At 37.9% G+C, this 19,732-nt stretch overlaps 1 protein-coding gene across 4 annotated transcripts in view; it reads right to left on the bottom strand.

The window, feature by feature from the left end:
- The window catches only part of nrbp2b (nuclear receptor binding protein 2b), a 39,687-nt gene extending 20,035 nt beyond the window's left edge, over positions 1 to 19,652 (bottom strand). For 3 of the 4 annotated variants that reach the window (XM_031292848.2, XM_031292849.2, XM_031292851.2), the window contains exon 1: positions 18,945 to 19,651. In XM_031292848.2, the coding sequence (XP_031148708.1) occupies positions 18,945 to 19,064 (120 nt within the window). In that variant the 5' untranslated portion in view covers positions 19,065 to 19,651. Of the gene's footprint in view, positions 1 to 18,944 lie in introns of all 4 variants that reach the window. The other variant, XM_031292850.2, reaches the window with a different exon arrangement.
- Positions 19,653 to 19,732: the final 80 nt, after the last annotated feature.

Below are 19,732 nucleotides of genomic sequence, written 5' to 3'. Positions count from 1 at the left end.
TATACAAACTGGGAACTATATTCTCAGAAAGGCGAAGCACTGCTACTTCTGCTGCTTGGGTGGAGTGATTTGCTAGCAGCACCTGAAGCCCTGTGGTGGGGAGCAGAGAGTTCGTCTGGAGTTCGCTCAGAGTTGGAGTAATAGAGTTTAACAATTACTAGATAGTAAAAGCATAGTGACCTTGTTATTTGTACACCCTGTGACTATACAAATCACAACATGTAAACAGGCACATGTTAACACAGGCGTTATTTTGTCACTTATTCAGAGCAGTAGGCTAGTTGAAACCAGTTACCTCCAGGATCTGTGCTAGGCTTAGCTAGCGCTGGGGGCGTCAGACAGAGTTACAACACACATGGAGATGAGAAGGGTATATATCGACTTGTCTAACTCTGGGGGTTACGGTGAATAAGCTAAAATCCCAATAAGTCGGCGTGTTCCTTTAACATTAACAGCTCATAACACTCCCATTACATTAGACAGGAGCAAGAAAACAGACGAAACCGCTTTGTTGAGCAGACGAAACCGCTTCATACGGGTGTGAATAGAAGTTTCTTTCTCGCAGCTATTGTTGCGTTTATAGGCCTCAATTAGTCAGGTGGCTGATATTGAGCTTGTTAAAGAAGCCCCATGTGGAGAAAGGCTGAAGGAAAGTAGATACGAATATGATGACAGAGCAGAAAGAGTTGTGTTTATCACGCAGCGTTTATCTTCCAGGGGAGTTTAAGCTGAAAAGTGAGTCAAACTGAGCTGGCTCTTCAGCACGTGTTCAAACAAAAGCCTGCTGGCAGACATGCATGGAGACAGCAAGCTGCTTTTTTTGTGCCTGTTGCTGTTATGCAACCCTAGAGACAAAGCTCAATAGGAGTGTCTGTGAAAGCACCATGTGGGGGGTTAGCGTCTGTTTATCTGACCCTCAGCTACCTGTCAACAGTTTCTGCACAACATGTCAAGAGCTACAATGTAGGCTGTCATCACCAGGGCCGCAGACAGGCGATAAAATACGATCCAGTTCAGTTTGGGTAACAGATCCATGATTTAGAAGGTTTATTATGAGCTCTTTACAATACGATGAGATTTTACAACTAACGGCCTCAATCATTTTAATCTTTCGTCGTGATGATCATGAGGTAAACATACGATTAAGGCTGGGACGATATGCTTTTGGCCCGATTCGATTCAATTTGTATAGCGATTTTTCCTTCTTTAACAAAAACAAAAGTTGAATAATACACTTCTACAGACAATATATCATTTATATAGACATTTCTAAAAACTATTTGTATAAAAAAAATAATGCACTTCACATGTCAGTCAGTCTGACATTTATTTAATGTGTAAAGAAGTACATAACATGTATTTTCTGCATTTTCTGCTTTCGCTCTGTTTTGCTGGAAACGGATATGATGAAGTCGCCATCAGCAGTACCGTATAAACAAATTAAATCGTGATACATACAATTTTCGAACCCCCCCCCCACACACACACACACACCTAGAGGACATGAGCTCGGTGTCCTCCATGGCAGCCAGAGCCCTGAACATCCCAGGGTGCCCTATTTAATTCATCAGTCATCTTTCTGATTGATAGCTGCTGGGATGAGAGTAACCTGCTTTACTTGAGCTGCATAAACAACACAGACACATTCAAATTGTGAATGCAAATTAAGTCGCGTCTGACACACAGGGAACAACAGCAGATTTATGAGTGAGTTGAAGTCTGATTTCAGCTTATGAAGCACAAGATGTTATTTAAGCTCAGGAGGACAAGAGCTGTAGGTAAAACGATGAGGCCTCCAGCAACAACACTGGAGTAAACATTCATACAGCTCAGGAATTGATGGTTTTGTTATTTGATTTGTATATATTATGCATGGAAATGGTTTGCATTAATTGACAGAAGTTGTGAGTGCAGCATTTTGATTTCAAGTGTTTAAACAAGTATACAAGTTGCAATGTTACTATAGTCATGTTCTTTAGGCACTGTACAACATTTATTTAGGGGGGAGGATGGTTCAGAAAAGGCAGGGCTTTCTTTGTACACTTTGGAGAAATTAAGTGTACCAATTCAAAAGTATTATTATTATTATTATTATTATTATTATTATTATTATTGTGATATTGTGGGATGGGGGTTATAACGCTGAAGGGGGGCTTCAGCCTGCCTCCCAACCCCAATCATTTTGGTACAGTCCCTTACTGTATGAAAAGAAGGAGAGTAGAAGGAGGCAACAAGTTACAAATAAAAGAGCAAAGATAGAAACAGAGATATCACATAATACAATAAATGAATCAAGATTAAAATTAAATTAAATTAAAATGTGCTGCCTTAAAAACATGTCTAAGAATAAATAATAAACAGCCCTGAGAATTAATTTTTAATGCATAGCTTAATTTTATAGCAAATAAATAAATGCCAGACTTTAAAATGATAAGTTCCGTAACAATTAAATAATAAATATGAATGTGTGCAATGTTCCTCTACAAAGGTAAAGGTGCATATTTGACGCACACACACAACATATTTGGCTTCAAAGGTCAAGATATGAGCTGTCTGTGTTGAAACGCAGAGGAATGAATCAACGCTTTGAAACCTGCACACACAGAAATTCCATATCAGCTGGTCAACAGCGAGGAAAAGCTCTCTTTGAAGCTGTTAAAGCTTGTGTACATGAAATATTCGACACAACAGATAGTCATGTTTATACTGTACAGGCTTTAATCAACCTATTCTCACCTGCATGCAGTGGTTGGAGCACTCCAAAAGATTGGTGTAATGTTTTTATTGTTTGATATTCACACACATGCTCTTTGCTCAAAGTCACATATAATGTGGAGGACCTTTGCCTTTGCCTTGAAGGAGGGCGAGAGTGAAACAATAACAGCAGCAATCTGACCTTAACTGCACCTTTAATATCTGTACAGTCTCTTTGCTCTGTGCAACAACCTGTTTAAATCAGCCTCAGGCGTCATGGGAACCAGTCAGCACTATAGTTTAGACAGTGGAAGGCTTCACTGAGCTTTTTTAAAGGCTTCACATTATAATACAAACAGGAACTAGACTGAGCCTAAAACTATTATTATAACCTAATGTGCGTGTGCATCAGATCACAAGACAAAGCTCTGCATGTGCACAGGAAAATTCCCTTGGTTGTGTTGCCATTGTTATACGTCAGAGGTTTGTATATATATTCTGATGTGTGTTATTAAAGGGTTCATTTGGCAGAACAGACTGCTGCCTCCCTTCCGTCTGAGATTTTCCTGCCTTTACCAGAGTTCTCTTAAAAATAAGATTTATGGAGTTAACGTAGTGCCTGGGTTGAAATCATAAACAGTGCATAATGATATATACCATAAGACACAGTCTATGGTTGTTGCACCTGTGGCCACATCCTATTGGGATGTGAAAGGGGCACGAGATTGTTTGGGGATTGGTAGGAAAAACAAAGTGAGGGTGTTTTCATTTGATGTCAAAGGTAAAACACTTGCTGTGTGACATCAAGCAGCTTGAGTTGAAACAAAAGAAGTCAATATTAGTCTACTAATACTTGAATTTGAATGCCAATACCAAAACCATACATGTTTGCAATACCTTACTTTGAGAAATATTAAAACATCTTTTATCTCATTTAACAAACTAAGTTCTCCTATTTTAACACATGCAGACATAGAGGAACTATGCTTAAATAGAATACAGTTTAACATTTGAAAAACTTTTATTTAAAATCAGGAACTATCTGATCAAATAAAAAGTAATCAACACTATCAATCTGAGCAGAAAATGAATGCCAGCTTTTGGTACTTAGTAGTGTAGTTGTTGATATTCGGTTAATATCCCAGAATGCCTTTTAATCTTGGGTGCTATCCACCTTAACCCTGCTGTGGTTTAGGTTTTATTCTACAATGGATTTCTTTCTCCTTAACTGTTGAATCTTTCTGCTCCATAGTCATTCTAAACAGATCATTTTTTATGTCTGACAACCTGATATATACCAACAATGTTTTTTATATTTAGAAGTTTATGTGATTAAGCACCACTGGTGCTCTTCTGGAATTATCTTGATCTGATGTCACACTGTTTACATCTGGCAAGTTACCCAGAGAAAGCACAGAGAAAGCACAGTGTGTATTAGTACAAGTGTTTCCCACAGTGCCTTTCATAAAACTGCAAATAGAGGCTCTAAAACCAGACACTGGTAAATTAAGATCATTAATGATGGCATAAAGTATATATAAATGCCAGAATCCTCATAAATTCAGCAAGAAATATGAAGAATGAGGTTTGTTCTACAAATATGCCAACATTTAAACAGTCCTTTCCACACAGCCATGTGAAAAGATGACCCTAGGAAACTGCCGTCTTTGAAAGATCTTGCCGACTGCGTGTAAAGCATGCTTTAGTAAGTGTGAGGCATACATGTTGTGTGACGTGAACTACTATGACAGCTCTGTGAAAGCCTACGGACATGTCAGCCATTCCTAGAGGATTCCTTTTCATGCCAGCTTTCCCGTCCGGCTGGCAGAATATCTGGGTAGCTCCATTTCATACAGCTGGAGTGGAAAACGCTGACAGATACCTCTCTGTATATCCCATCAGATCTGATGACCCCCATCAGAGGCCTCGCTGGTATGGGACCGACCTGCTCACATTACAAAACCAGGTGACAGGATCCCTCGAGATCACAGATACAACTTCTTCAGCTAAAGATTGTAACACGAAAGAGGCAGAAATAAATGTACTACTGCTTGATGTGAGGCCTGTTCCCAATGGAGCCAAATGGGTTTTGTTGTAATGCTTTACACTGTAATGCAGCTCACACCACAGCGAAAAGCTCACAGTGTGTTTTAGTGGACCGAACACACAGCGGACCTATTCTTAGCATGTGGAAGGTTTTTGTGATGTTTCTGTCCATGCATAACCACATAAACACTGTTAATACTTCAAAACTATTGGTTTTGTAGCTTGTATTTCAGAACATCACAGGTTTTTGGGTGTATTTGACATTCTTAACTGTCCATACATGATATTTTCAGCACAGCTACAATACAGTTGTTGCAACAACAAAAGATCAGATAATGGACTCAGGGAAAAGTCAGGATTCAATGTAAACCTAAAAGCAAGAGCTTCTTTCAAGGCTCACAATCTAGCACAAATATTAAACATCATACGAGAAAAAATCCATCGCAGAAGAGGGGGATAGACGACTTAGCTGCAATAAATCATCATGTAATGTTAAAAGGAGTCAGTGGCGCAATATTTCTGATAAATCATTCCCTCAATTTCCTTTAAGTTTCCCTGTAGAGTTTTCTTAAACAAACAAACGTTATGTTTACAGTCAATGTTTCTTACTAAAAAGCTTTACGATTATCTAACAAACATGCACCAAGTGGGAGAGAAATTCCTCCTCTTTCCTACTTTTAACTACAACTGAAAGGTTGATGTAAATAGTTTATCCTGCTTGGCTGTTTTTATTTATGGTCTGTACAATTATGTGGATGCGGTGTAAGGGAACAAAGTAAGTATTTCAAGGACACAAATTATTAAATTGAGTGAATGCACATGACGCACATGAGTTCGTAATTTGAGTCCTTGAACTAATAATCCGCGAGAACGATTGATTATTCAGCTCTGTGCAGTGCAGAAGTGGGACTTTTCAGAAAGAGAAACACAGGTTTTCCCAATTTACTAATCTTGCTAATACAAGATTCGGTCTGGAAACTTTTAACAGTGGCACTTAACTGCATGAAGCCTACTCCTTTCCTCCTCCACCTGCAATACAGTTTAGATGCCAGCTGCAGCCACCACACTTACTCTCAAATGAACTCCTGGAATGCACTCAATATTACAAGATGATGATAGCAGAACAGTGTATGTGTATCGGAGGGTGGACATTTCCTTTATGCCGACCAACGCTTAAAGAGCACCTTTAAACCCCCATGCAGGTGCTGCTAGCTGCTGTTTAGTATAAACAGCAGCTAAACATAAACATACTATTAATTAGCAATTTAATTTTGAACACCCCCACTGAGTGAGAGCTGTGAAGTAAAATTTAACAATGACAGCTGTAAAAGGCGCAGATGGAAATAGCACGCTATCTCTACTGTAATCTGTTAGACTCGGTCAGAGACGCCCAGGTTGTAAAATACAGTTTGTGATCACACACAAGAACGTAAATAACACAGCATCATTAAATCATTCATGCGCCCAGAGAAGGCGGAGCTGTGGGTCTCTACTATTCTCACAGCAGATGGGTAAGTTCAACTGGAATAACCGTTGATTAACAGTCACACAGATGAAATTATACTTCCCTCCAAGAGACACACCTGGGCGCATTCAGCCACGACAAAAAGTTTATTTAAACTGAAACAGAGCGTTGAACACCCTATTGTGTATGCAAGCGCACTGCATTTTTAATACTAGGGGTTTATGTACATGTCACTGTGGATTTGGTAACACCTCTGACACAGAGATGGGGACTCGAGTCTGAGACTCGGACTCGAGTCGCACAAACAGCTGACTTCAGACTTGACTTGCGACTCGATCCAAAAGACTCATCAACAACCTGTTTTCATGCAATTATTGCTTTTTAAATCTAAATGTATTCATGTATTTCTATTTTCTTTTATTGCCGCATATACAGTACGTTAGGGAAACGTATGACGAGCTGCATGTCCCCTGCCCTTTGCCATAATGTGCAACGTAACGCATGCGCTATGCCTTATGTGCGCGCACTCACATATAAAAAAATGCATTGACGATGGCAACACCAAGTCCTCACGGAGTTGTGCCTTTTGTCATTAGTTTTGCTTTCAATAACTTCGTAAACAGTGGCAGTAAGCGAACAGCTACATGCAAGGTGTGTGGCACCAAGATAAATGATGCCAGATCAACGTGGAACTTCATCAGGCATCTCAAAACGCAGGCAAATTGTATCTTTATAGTTGTCATAGGCATTTCGGTGGGGACGGTGGGGACGTGTACCTATCAGATTTCGTCATGAGTCATTTTGTACGCACCACATTTTTTTTGAAAACCTCGAGCTCAATTTAGTTAAAAAAAAAAAAATAGACATAATTCTTGAGCGACAGATTCCAACAAATCCACACAAATCTCTATCCCCACAGGGCAGGCACAGACACAGCCGCTCTGCTCCTGCGCACACTCTTCTCTGTCCACAACACTGCCTGTCAGGACATTCTAACGCTTAACGTGAAAAAGCTTAACATGGTTTAATGTAGGCTACCTAAACAACGATCAATGATCACCAAATTTCTCATGGCCATATCTTATCATGAACACTTAAGTCTAAAAAAACTAAACCAAAATCCAACGATTATAGAAGTTATCTCATTAATGTTTTCTTCTTCATTGGCACCTATGGCGAGGAAAAGGCTTAACGTGGTTTAATGTAGCTAAACAATGATCAATGATTACCAAATGTCTCTCTCATACTGCTCCTCATAACCACTGAAAACTGTCAAAAAATCGAACTAGAAATTTGGTGATGATTGATCGATGTTGAAGGTACATTAAACCACGTTAAGCTTTTTCACGTTAAAGCCCATGAGAACCATGTAGAGTCAACCCACAGCCACTCCTGCTGAAAATGTGAAGCAGAAATGTTTGTCAGATAACGTCCATAATAATAGGACTTTGGGTTAGATTTTTTGAAAGTTTTCAGTGGTTATGAGGAGCAATATGAGAGAGACATTTAGTGATCATTGATCGTTGTTTAGGTACATTAAACCACGTTAAGCTTTTTCCTTATAGGCTCTAATGAAGCAGAAATGCTTAATGTCGGATAACGTCCATAATAATTGGACTTTTGGTTCGATTTTTTACAGTTTTCAGTGGTTATGAGGAGCAATATGGGAGAGAAAATTGGTAATCATTAATCATTGCTTATGTACATTAAACCACGCTTTTATTCATTTACATTAGTAAGCTATGCAGCGTCTTTCAAAACATCACCTATGCGAAAGAGAAAAAAAAAAAGAATGCGTCATTGTACCCAGCACATTTCAAACCAAACTGATGCCCATGATAGTTGTATTCATATGATGTGACAAACTTAGGTTAATATTTCACCAGGTCCAAGGGCTAGAGGGGTGTGTTAAGTAGACCCCATAAAGTTATCCTACAACTACTTTTGCTTTTTTAGGACAAGGGATCCCCAAAGTATATAGGAGTCAACCTCTGGTGACCATGAATGTCTGTACAAAGTTTTCTGTCAATCCATCCATTTTTGCTGAGATATTTCATATTCATATATTGACAGAGCTCCATTACTATACCTTGAGCCATGCCAAAAATAAATGGACGTCTGCATAAATCATTATTTTGTATTCTAGGAATAAATGGGTGTGAATGAGTTTCCTTGAAAAGCTTTAAGCCTTGAGCAACGGGCACAGGAAGGGCCGCCGTGTTAAACCAACAAGTGGATCAAAGCCGACTCTCCCTGCTCCGTTTCCTCTACAGGGAAATCTGAGTAGATGTCATTCCTCATAGGGCAGCTGTCAAAGCAGCAAACATGCCTGCTCTGCTGGATTATTATGAGTGTAAGTAATTAGGAGGATCCCCTCAAGACAGGCTTACTGCAAGTCACAACTTCTGATTATGAGGGGCAATGCTTTGGCTGACGGTTTTCCATCTTTACGATCTTAGACATGAAAAACATCCAACAACTACAGGGGGTTTACTGCACAACAGACATCATGGTTACTGTGAGGTGATGATTTTTGGTTGTCTTTCATTTGACTGTAATAAAATTACCCTAGTGTGTGTGGCTGGCCTCTGATTTCCAGATTACATGAGAAAATTATACAACTGGAGATGAAACTATTAGTGATTTTTTTTTAAAGTTTTATGTAATTGGAAATTTAATACATTTTATTTTTGAAATGCTAGACAAAACTTCTATATGAAAACATTATGTAGGGCTTTGACAACATTACATTTGTATTCTTCACTATTCTTTGACACTTTAAAAATGATTATCAAGAACTGATCTACAGATTTATCATTAGTGAAAATAGTCATTAGTGCAGCATTAACCCCCTAGCAACATAACATATCTCACTTTATGGTTACCTAATGATGTTACACTACTGTGATTGTTTCTAATTGTGTTTCTTCCATTTACCCTACAGGGTCAAATACACAGCAATTCACAGAAAACACGCCTGCAGTACATTTATGTTTTAAGTGAAAAATACACTTGTTTATTAGTAGTAACCTGTTAGAGTGCATTAGCACTGCAGTGCTAAAAAAAATCAATATACCCACACAGCTGGTGAAAGCTGCATATTGTGGGCTTATTTTGATATATTGTTTTGAAAATTGAAGGATTTTAAACATTACAAACTTATATGTAATTTTTGCTAATATTTTAGTACATTTCAGGGTTTCATTATTTGGCTCCGTTCTATTTAAGTGTACTAGTTAGCCAAACCAAAGCAGCTAAATAGAAAAAAATCAGCCATAATTACTTTCACCTGTGTTTTTTTTTTTTTTTTACTGCTATGTATCAAAATGTGTTCTGTGAAAAAGGCTTATTGCAATATTAGTCATTTTTTTCTTCATGTTGCTCACCCCTGGCTGTACGTGTCTATGTGCCATTGACAGATGCATGCAAGTACTAACACATGCAAGGAATTCCGGTTAACACGTAAGTGCAGAAAACAGCATCTGCCCACCACGTTCAACCTCACATATTCATCTGCACTCGAGAATTAGCGCCATGACAAATGAATGCAGTTTTGCCCGACCAGGCTGCCTCATTTTCATCACTGTGTAAAGCAGAAGGAGACAGGTCCTGGAAATAGAAAATGGAGCAATTATTGGAATGGGTGCTGGGTGTGCTGCTGGTGCACCACAGAGTGTGGATTCACTTCTGGAGGTCTACCGTGCTGCAAAATCGAGCCAAGATTGCAGGGGGTCGGTGATACAGTAATCTTCTGTCAAGGCTGGACTAATAAAAAGAGTCCAGTGTGACAGTTCAGGGTGGACTGTGTCTCTGGTGGATGTACTGTAACTCCCACTGTGCTGTTATGACAGAGGATCACTCTTTAGAGCAGGTGACAGGAACTATAAGGTTGCCATGGAGTAAATTGGTTAGCTGCGGGCTACAACTTGAGCCCAGTTTAGTTTGAGCTTAAACTTGTTTACATTTTGATAAATTAGCAGTTAGTTTGAAGTGTACTCACGGATGTACAGACAGCTATCACTGGAGTACTTTAAAACGTGATTATTCTCAGGCAAGCAGAAATTTGTATTTTCTTTGATTTCTCGGCGGATTAATTGATGTTATACAGAAATAATGATATGCTACATAGGTGTATGTCACACTGATTCTAGTCTAGCATCAATAGCGCTGAGGAGTAAGGTCTGGCCAAGGGGGTAAGCCAGCCTCCGCAAAGCGTACCTACTATGGAGCCATTTTGATGCTAATAAGCCATCACCCGCCGTTAGCATTCCATTGACTGCCATTCATTTTGGTGTCACTTTGACAGCAAATAACTTTACATCTGAAGCGTTTAAAGACTCTATTTGTCCATTGTTTATTTCTAAAGAAACACAACAATGTATAAAAGGCTCCATTACCTTGTATCTGACGTTATGGCTCCGTAGCAGGCGTTTTTGTAAAAATAGGCTAACAATTGTGTCATAACCACGCGACTTTCTGTCGCATAGTAGACAAATTACCATACAGTACAGGAGAAGCTCGTAGGCAGTTTCGACTTACATTAGCTGTTTTAGTTTAATTACTAATGTTAACTAACTAGCATTTTAGTTAGCAATAATTAGCCTGTGCCTATGTTATCTCCTTACATATACCTACACTCTCCGTCTCTGCAAGATTGTGAATGATTAAGATTTCTCTTGGCACAGCTACCAGAAGACTTACAACTTTCAGACAGGTTGCTCACATCACATCTACGTCGTCAAGCTCAGTTGGAAGCTGCGCAGTAACACTCAGCCCTCACCGGAAAAGTGCTTCTAATATACTTCACTGGCCTCCGTTGCAAGTCTACGGCGTCGCTTTGTCCATTCATTTTTCCGTCTACGGGTCTGGTTCTAGCACAGATAAATACTGAGATATGAGGAAAATACCCTTGTTTGTTTGCATTTCTTTAAACCAATCGCAATCATCTTGGGCGGCGTTAAGTTCCGGACGCAGCGCAGTGGCTCTCTCAAAACTTGACATTTTCAGCATGCAACGTTAGCTTGCTAGCTCAGAGGTTAATCTAGTTGTGAACGGGCAAAATTGGGATTATCCCGGCAGTGTACTTATGGGGTGCCGAATGTAAAAGTTCGGTTACAATTTTTTAGCTGATGAATTTTCAACATTTAGCTCACTTTCCTCACATTTGAGACAGAAATGTATATATATATATATATATATATATATTATATCTAAATGTTAAATGTTAAATCTAAATATTATATCTAAATCTAAATGTTATATCTAAATCTAAATGTTATATCTAAATCTAAATCTTAAATATATATCTAAATGTTAAATGTTAAATCTAAATGTTATATCTAAATCTAAATGTTAAATTTATATCTAAATGTTATATCTAAATCTAAATGTTAAATTTATATCTAAATGTTAAATGTTAAATCTAAATATTATATCTAAATCTAAATCTTAAATATATATCTAAGTATTATATCTAAATCTAAATCTTAAATATATATCTAAATCTTAAATGTTAAATCTAACTCTTAAATATATATCTAAATATTATATCTAAATCTAAATCTTAAATATATATCTAAATGTTAAATCTAAATGTTATATCTAAATGTGTCGCCAAGTGTAAAGCTAAATATTTAGAAAATATTCAAATCCCCAAGGAAACCACGCCCACTGCAGTGGGCTGCACTGCAAGTTTCAGTCAACACCAGTAGCTAAATACTGACTACAGTGGAGCTGTTCGACTAATGTTACTGGATTAAAACACTTTTCGTTGAGTATTTTGTATTATTGACTTATATCACAGAAATGTCTTAATATTTGTGTGTAATATAATGCCGTTGTTTTGTTTGACTCATATCTCCTTGTGTGTTTAACGTTAGTTTGACTCATCCTTCACAAGCAATCTAGCTCACACACTGCAGCCGACATGTCATCTGAACAGGCCTCGCAGCACTGTAACTAGCTAAGTTAGCTAGGTTTCGCAATGCGAGACTGAAGAGCAGTAGACCTGTCACACTATAGCCACATGTAGCTAAGTAGTTTTTAATACTTTGATTACATTACCGTATTTTATTAACCTGAATTATGTTGCTATATTAGCTTGCGAAGGAGCTATCCGTTGCTAACGCTAATTTATCTTAAAAAGCAGAAACGTTAGCTAACTACTGCCAAGATATGATTTCACTAGAGACCAGAGAGGTGTTGTAAGACTCATCAAGTGTTGTCATGTGTTGACACTGTCTTACAATGAAACCATATCTTGGCAGTAACATTAGTTAGCTACTCCTTTTTGACATAAATTAGCTAGCTAACGTTAGCGTTAGCAACGGATAGCTACTTTGCAAGCCAATAAAATATAGCCTTGGCAAACAGAATTAAGGTTAATAAAACACGATAACTATGTAACCAGTATTACAAACTTCTTACAAGTGGCTGGATTGTGACATTTTAGTTTTGTTCAGATGAATATGTTGGATGCATAGCTGGACTTTATCCATGCTGGGCTAATGTTAGATTGCTTGGGAAGGATTACGTTGGTCACACACGGAGATATGCAATTCAAACAACGGTATTGTGATTAACACAACTATTAAGGCATGTCTGTAATATACCGGTCGGTCAATAATATAAAATACTGTAGATCAGTGCTTTCCAACCCTTCTGGTCTCAGTTTCCCCCCACAGCCCTGTCATATAAACTCACATACCCCGCCCTATCAATTCCCAATGTGTTCACACTATTTATCATATTAAAGTGAATATTCTTACATTTTCATGCAGTTGAACTGTAAACATTTAGGTTGGTTTGGTCAGAAATTCTACTAACTAGAGTCTAGTTAGTAGAATTTCTGACCAAACCAACATAAAAGGTCTACTTGAAGTGTGGTTAATGTTTCAAAAGTCATCCATTACTTTTAACTGTTAGCTAAGTCAGTAGGCCACTTTTAGCTATTTTTTTCTACCATTGATTACTTCGCTATATGTTTTAACATATGTGTTGAGCTGTTTTAGCTGATATATTGTTTTAAATCAATCATAATTCAATTATTATTTTGATTAGTTAAGCTGCTCCACAATCTTTCCAAGTACCCACTAGCTACAGCAGAGATACCCCTTGCTGGGGCATCATGGCAGGTGTTGTGTCAAAGACTGTTTCCCTGTAGATGTGTTTCCTGCTACTTGCGATCTAATTGGAGACAAACAGCCAATCAGAATTGACCTTTTGTGCAGCGCGATTTGAAGCCACTGCAGTGGGCGTGGTTTCCTTGGGGATTTGAATATTTTCTAAATATTTAGCTTTACACTTGGCGACACATTTAGATATAACATTTAGATTTAACATTTAGATATATATTTAAGATTTAGATTTAGATATAATATTTAGATATATATTTAAGATTTAGATATAATATTTAGATTTAACATTTAATATTTAGATATAAATTTAACATTTAGATTTAGATATAAATTTAACATTTAGATTTAGATATAACATTTAGATTTAACATTTAGATATATATTTAAGATTCAGATTTAGCATTTAGATATAATATTTAGATTTAACATTTAGATATAATAATATATACACATATATATATACACATATACACACATATATATATATATATATATATATATATATATATATATACATACACACACATATATATATATATACACACACATATATATATATATATATATATATATATATATACACACACACACATATACATATATATATATATATAATTTCTGTCTCAAATGTGAGGAAAATGCGCTAAATGTGAGGAAAGTGAGCTAAATGTTGAAAATTCATCAGCTAAAAAATTGTAACCGAACTTTTACATTCGGCACCCCATATGTACTTCCGTTGATCCAGACTAGACCGATTCTAATCGTATCGTGATCAAATCATATATATAGTGATATCGTGACACACAATTATGTTGTCTAAATTGATAACAAGCACATACTAAACAAAAATCTAATTTATCAAACTGTTGTCCTAATCTGATTACTCTGTATTTGTGTGGATGCATGTAAACAGTTAGTGTATAACTTGAAAATTGTATTTTTTATAATACTCCGTACTTTTCATTCGTCAAGTATTTAACTCACACAGGAGTATACAGAAATGGGCTTTACCATGTGGTTATTTCATAGACAATTTTTGTAATTACCAGAAAACATGTTATATTGTCATATACTGTATATGGCTATTGTTATCGAGATATGAAATTACCTTTAATGGGATGGGGCCATATCCCCCAACCCTAATGTGTATCACGTCTTTGTGTTCAGATTTGACTATGGTAGGACTGTGAGAAGGTGTACACATTTTTTACGCTAATTGTGAGAATTGGGCGTTAAAAAAGGTTTTTAAGCACCATAATGGCATCCTAGAGCTGTGTGTCACTGCCACTGTTGCAGCTCCAACTGTTGACGGTGTTAATAAGAGTTTTAAACCAGCAGGTCGAACTACAATAACTAACTTCCTAGCAAGCACCTGTCCCTTTCACCTCACACAGTATCTTTGCCTCAGTTTGAAAACCTCTGCTTAAGAGCATCCAATGTCTGATCTCTCTACATTTTGTGCAATACTTCTTCATGGAAAGATTAATAAGATTTCTTTTTATGCAAAGATAAAGATAAACTGGAAAGAAAAGAGCATTAGCTGTAGATTGGTTGCAGATTCATGTCTCAACAGCAATATTGTGTGAGTCACTACGTTGTCTTTGTAAAATGCCTGAATGTCCACATTCTGGGAAGATGACAGACGACTCCATCAGAGGATACGTGTCACCAGTCAGCAATTCATGTAACTGTTACAAAGAGAGCTGCGGGGCTGTATGTCAACACTATATGCAACAATTATCCACCCACTTTTTTAACTTCAGGGAAATATTTTAGGTTTCTTTTCACACAAACATCTGAGCCAGGAAATGTTTTAACAATAAACCACAGTGCAAAAACACTGCCTTTACAGTTGTAATACTTCAGCTCACACAGCTTTGCTTTCCAATCACACCAGCAATGCAATGCTGTGTGTGTTGAGTCAAGAAGGATAAAGTGACTTTGAAGGCAACACATTCATCTACTTTAAAAATGTTAGACCATTCCCACCTGAGAAAACAAAAAGGGAATGCCATGGTCTGACCCTGTGACTGTGTTTATTGTGATGCCTGAGCTGAATAACAGATATGACAGCGTGTCTTCTGAACTTTCACCCACTGACTTATTTACTGGGATGGCTGTGTATCAGAGGTAGAGAGGGTCGGCCCTCAACCACAAGATTGGCGGTTCGATCCCGGCCTCCTCCAATGTCCTTGAGCAAGACAGTGAACCCCAAGTTGCTCCCCGGATGATATGTGGCTGTCCACTGCTACTGATGCTTAGGATGGGTTAAATGCAGCAATTTCATTTTAATACACTATACTGTATGATTGTATGTGACCAATAATAAAATGTATTCTTCTACTAAGAATCCATGTGCATTTCAAGCCTGCTCCTCAGACACACCCAGACCTGCTGGAGAGAAAAGGGAGCAGCGCAACACGAGTGCATCGAAACAAGACACTTTCTATCAGTTCCTATCCAACTGTACTGTACACATCTATCAACACCAGGGAGACATCACAAGATATAGCAGCTATGGTTTTAACCTGTTGGAGCTGCTTTATGTTGGCAACAGTTATTGGCTCAGCTTGTCCCCACAGAGATAATGTCACATGGGTTTATTTTGTTATTCTTGAAGCCTGGCGACTGAGATGTTCTTCTTATTATTATTTTGCATTATTAAAACAAAATGCCTCTTCAAGGCTAAATCATTCACAATCATTCATTGAGCTATGTCAAGGTGAGCACTTACATGAAAGACTGAGAGATAATGTGAGAAAATTATGGGTTTTAACTCGTGTGAATAAGTGCAGCTCCAATAACATTATCAACAGTAACAGAAATATAGACACACTGATGATAAGCTCACACTGCTGCGATTAATCAATTAGTCAATGTATCAATCAATAGAGGATTAAGCGACAAAAATGGCTTTTATCAAGCAACATTGCAACACATTTGCTGGTTCCAGCTTCTGAAATGTGAGAATTTGCTGCTTTAGAGATAAATCAATGTTAACTAATTGATGATGAGTTGATCCAAATGTTCTATTTTGAGAATGTATTGAATTTAATCGTTTAAGTCATTTTATAAGCAAAATCCAACTTCTTAATTTTGTGTTTTTTCTGCTTTCCTTTGTTTTCTGTGATAGTTAACTTAATATAGTTAATGACTACACATTTGGCTTTAGGAAATTGTGAGAAACATTTTTAACGTTTTTCTGACATTTCAGACAATAATAGAGATAATCAAAAAATGAATCTAAAATGAAAATAATCTTTAGTTGCAGCCCTAGTTTAGAGTCTTCAGATTGAAGTGTATCATTATAATCATATTGCAGTAGTGCCGATATGAGTAGTGGATTAATCCATTAGTCGATCAATAGAAATTTACGAAGCAAAAATGTTGAACGTTTGCTGTTTACAGGTTCTCAAATGTGAGGATTTGTTCAGCTTTTGTGTGCTTTATTTCAGTGTAAACTAAATTGGTTGGACAAAATGAGCAATTTGAAGATGTCACCTTGGTGTTTGAGTCTTATTTTGGGCTATTTTCTGACATTTTAGAAGGCAAACAAATACCCAAACAGACAGAAAATGAACTGAAATGATTGATAGAAGAAAAAAAAAGTTGGAGCTCTATTATATCTCTGTTCTGTTAAACATAATTATGCTTACCACATTAAGGATTTCAAGCAAATTAAATAACACAATTGGTTACTAAAGCTTGTGTATAATGAGTTTAGTCTGATGTAATGTAAACCAGTGGAACATGGTTCATCATCACATTGAACATACATTTGCATTATGTTACTTTAATGACATAATATGCTGATATCAGAAAGTTATTGCTATTGATGTTATATATATGGATTTTACTATAGCAACCAGCCATGAATGACTGATGCTCTCGGTGGGGGGTAAATGTAAATGTGTCAGTAGAGGTAGCCCAGATGGGTATCAATATGTGGAAAAACACCAGGGTGGGGTAGGTAGTGTGTGTTTTTGACGGCTCAATGGCACAGAAAGAGCAGAGTGAGGTCAGGTGGTCGCAGCGTTCAGAGGACGTGTGTGCTCAAAAGATAACTTCAATTTAAATATTCAGCCTTATCTGGAGCTGTTAGACGAGCCAACGCCCGCTGCTTCACAAAAAGACATTCAAGATGTCGGTTTCTTCTCTATAATCATAACTAACTTTGTTTTGTTCAATGTATTATACTCCTCACATGGTGCACGTGGACAGGTATCAGCTGAGAAAGTCACAGAAAACTGGACTGTATTTCATGTCTCTGATGTTGGCATTAAACAAAGACGGGATCATTTATGGGGGATAAAGCTTTAGGCGAGGCCACTGGGTTATTTCTAATGTTGCTAATGTATTGTCTGGACTGGTGCGGACCCAAAATGTGGCAGAGTCTTAAATAAAGCTGTGGATCTGGGACAGACAGTGACGTGTAGCCTGCAGTAATATTAAAAAAAGAGAATGAATTGTCCTGTTCTTCTGCCACAAACACACAGTAGCCTACAGCTGCTCATTCAAATCAAATAAAAAAATCAGTTATTTGAACCGGCTGTGAATGATTTTGGGAAAGAGCTGCAACACGAAATTTGCTCGGTTTTTTTTTTCCTTCTCATAATGGAGCATCTTTGGATGTATGACATATGTGGTACAGACAGTAAATCAATCTGAGACTAATTTCTTTGCTACATGAATCAAATACGAGCTGAAACAATTAGTGGATTGACAGACAATTGCAACTATTTTGATCATTTATTAATTGTGTAAGATTACCAAAGATTCCTGGGTTCCAGCTTTTAAATTGTGAGGATTTGTGACTTTTCTTTGTCTTAGGTGATAGTAAGCGGACAACAAACTATTTTGAAGACGTCACCTTCATCTTGCTGATAATGTCTCTGCTTTTATACTGTTTCTGACATTGTATAGACCAAATATCAAATACAAACATAAGAAAGAGGAAGACAATTCCAATAATCAAAATTGGTCAGTTAGTTCTAGGGCTGCAAACTATATTCAGAATCTGATACCAGCTAATGTTTAACAGTTGACAGTAATTGCTTCTCTTAATATAATGGACTTGAAGTTTTTTTTTACTGAAGTTTATAGCTTATAGTTTATAGCCCTTTATATTTTGAATGATGTGATACATTCTATGATACAGCTTTCTTGTATACCTGCTTTTATGATACAACATTTAATGTAGGATTATAAAGTGAAGGAGTCAGACAAGTTTTACACACCCACAGTATGTTAGTGTGATTTGCAATCCCTAAATAAGAGCCAGATTCAAGATCCTGAACAGAAATGCTCCTGACAAAGAATTAAGAAGAAACAGCAGTGGTGGGGGTGAAAAAAGCATATATTCCTGTCACACTGAAATAGACTTTGTGTGGGCTAAGCACATCAACGGATATGCCACTGTGTTATTTATGATGGGATGGTGCAAAACAACATGGGGCAATAATACCTCGGCCTGGCTCAAGGATTGTATGAGGATGTCCAGCACGATCAGAGAGGGCGACTTGATTTATTTCATGATCAAAGAGAAGATTAGTTTATTTTAAGGAAAGACGCATAGACACACACACATGCACAAACCGACCAACCTGCTCTTTCCGTTTCTGCCAGCGGCCGCACGGGCTCTCCTCCAAGATTTCACTCTCATCCTCGCTCTCCTCCTCTTTCCCCTCCGATCCTGATTTCCTCTCCGGGACGGACATCGTCATTTTAACGCCGTATATTTCCCAAAGACCACCTCCCTGCCTCCTGCCTTCCCTGAACTATCTGTTGTGTTGTTGTGGATCAGAAGAGCCGAGCGGTAGCGCAGAGACGGTCTGCCACTTGTCTGCGCACGCAGTGAAGAAACCCCCCGAGGGCACCGGGCCGCTCCTTGGCGCTCAAAACATCTTGCAGAAAAAAACAAACGGAGATCTTGCTTAAAACACGCGCTCCTCAGTCTGTAAACCCCCTCACCTGGTTCAGATAAAAACTAGCACATTGCAAGGTCGCTGGACTGAACTGAACAGGGTGGGTAAATAGCCTATATCCCAGACTCCATGCACCCTGTAGGCTGCATGCAAAATAGGTTGCGAAATGGTTTTCAGTTAAATCTGTCTGTTCACACTGAAGCACCACGGGAGTGAAAGCTCGGCCGGTGAAGTGAAATGATCGCCGCTGAGTCCACTGCGTTCATTGATCGCCTCAGATATCGTCTGTTTTATGAGGAAGCGTTCGTTTTTCAGTTGTTGGATCTGAATCCGCGAGCTTAGCTCCTGCCAGGCACCGTGCGCATGGAGATGGAGCACAATACCGTAAAGACACTAGTAGGTGCGCACAATATATTTCGGTTAGAAACCGAACCTGTCTGGAAGATGACCCAAACGCATTAAAAGGA

The sequence above is a fragment of the Sander lucioperca genome, chromosome 23, assembly GCF_008315115.2.
Source record: "Sander lucioperca isolate FBNREF2018 chromosome 23, SLUC_FBN_1.2, whole genome shotgun sequence".
In the NCBI taxonomy this organism is placed as follows: Eukaryota; Metazoa; Chordata; class Actinopteri; order Perciformes; family Percidae; genus Sander; species Sander lucioperca.
Note: the sequence above shows the minus strand (reverse complement) of the source record. Positions and strands in the feature narration are given on the sequence as shown.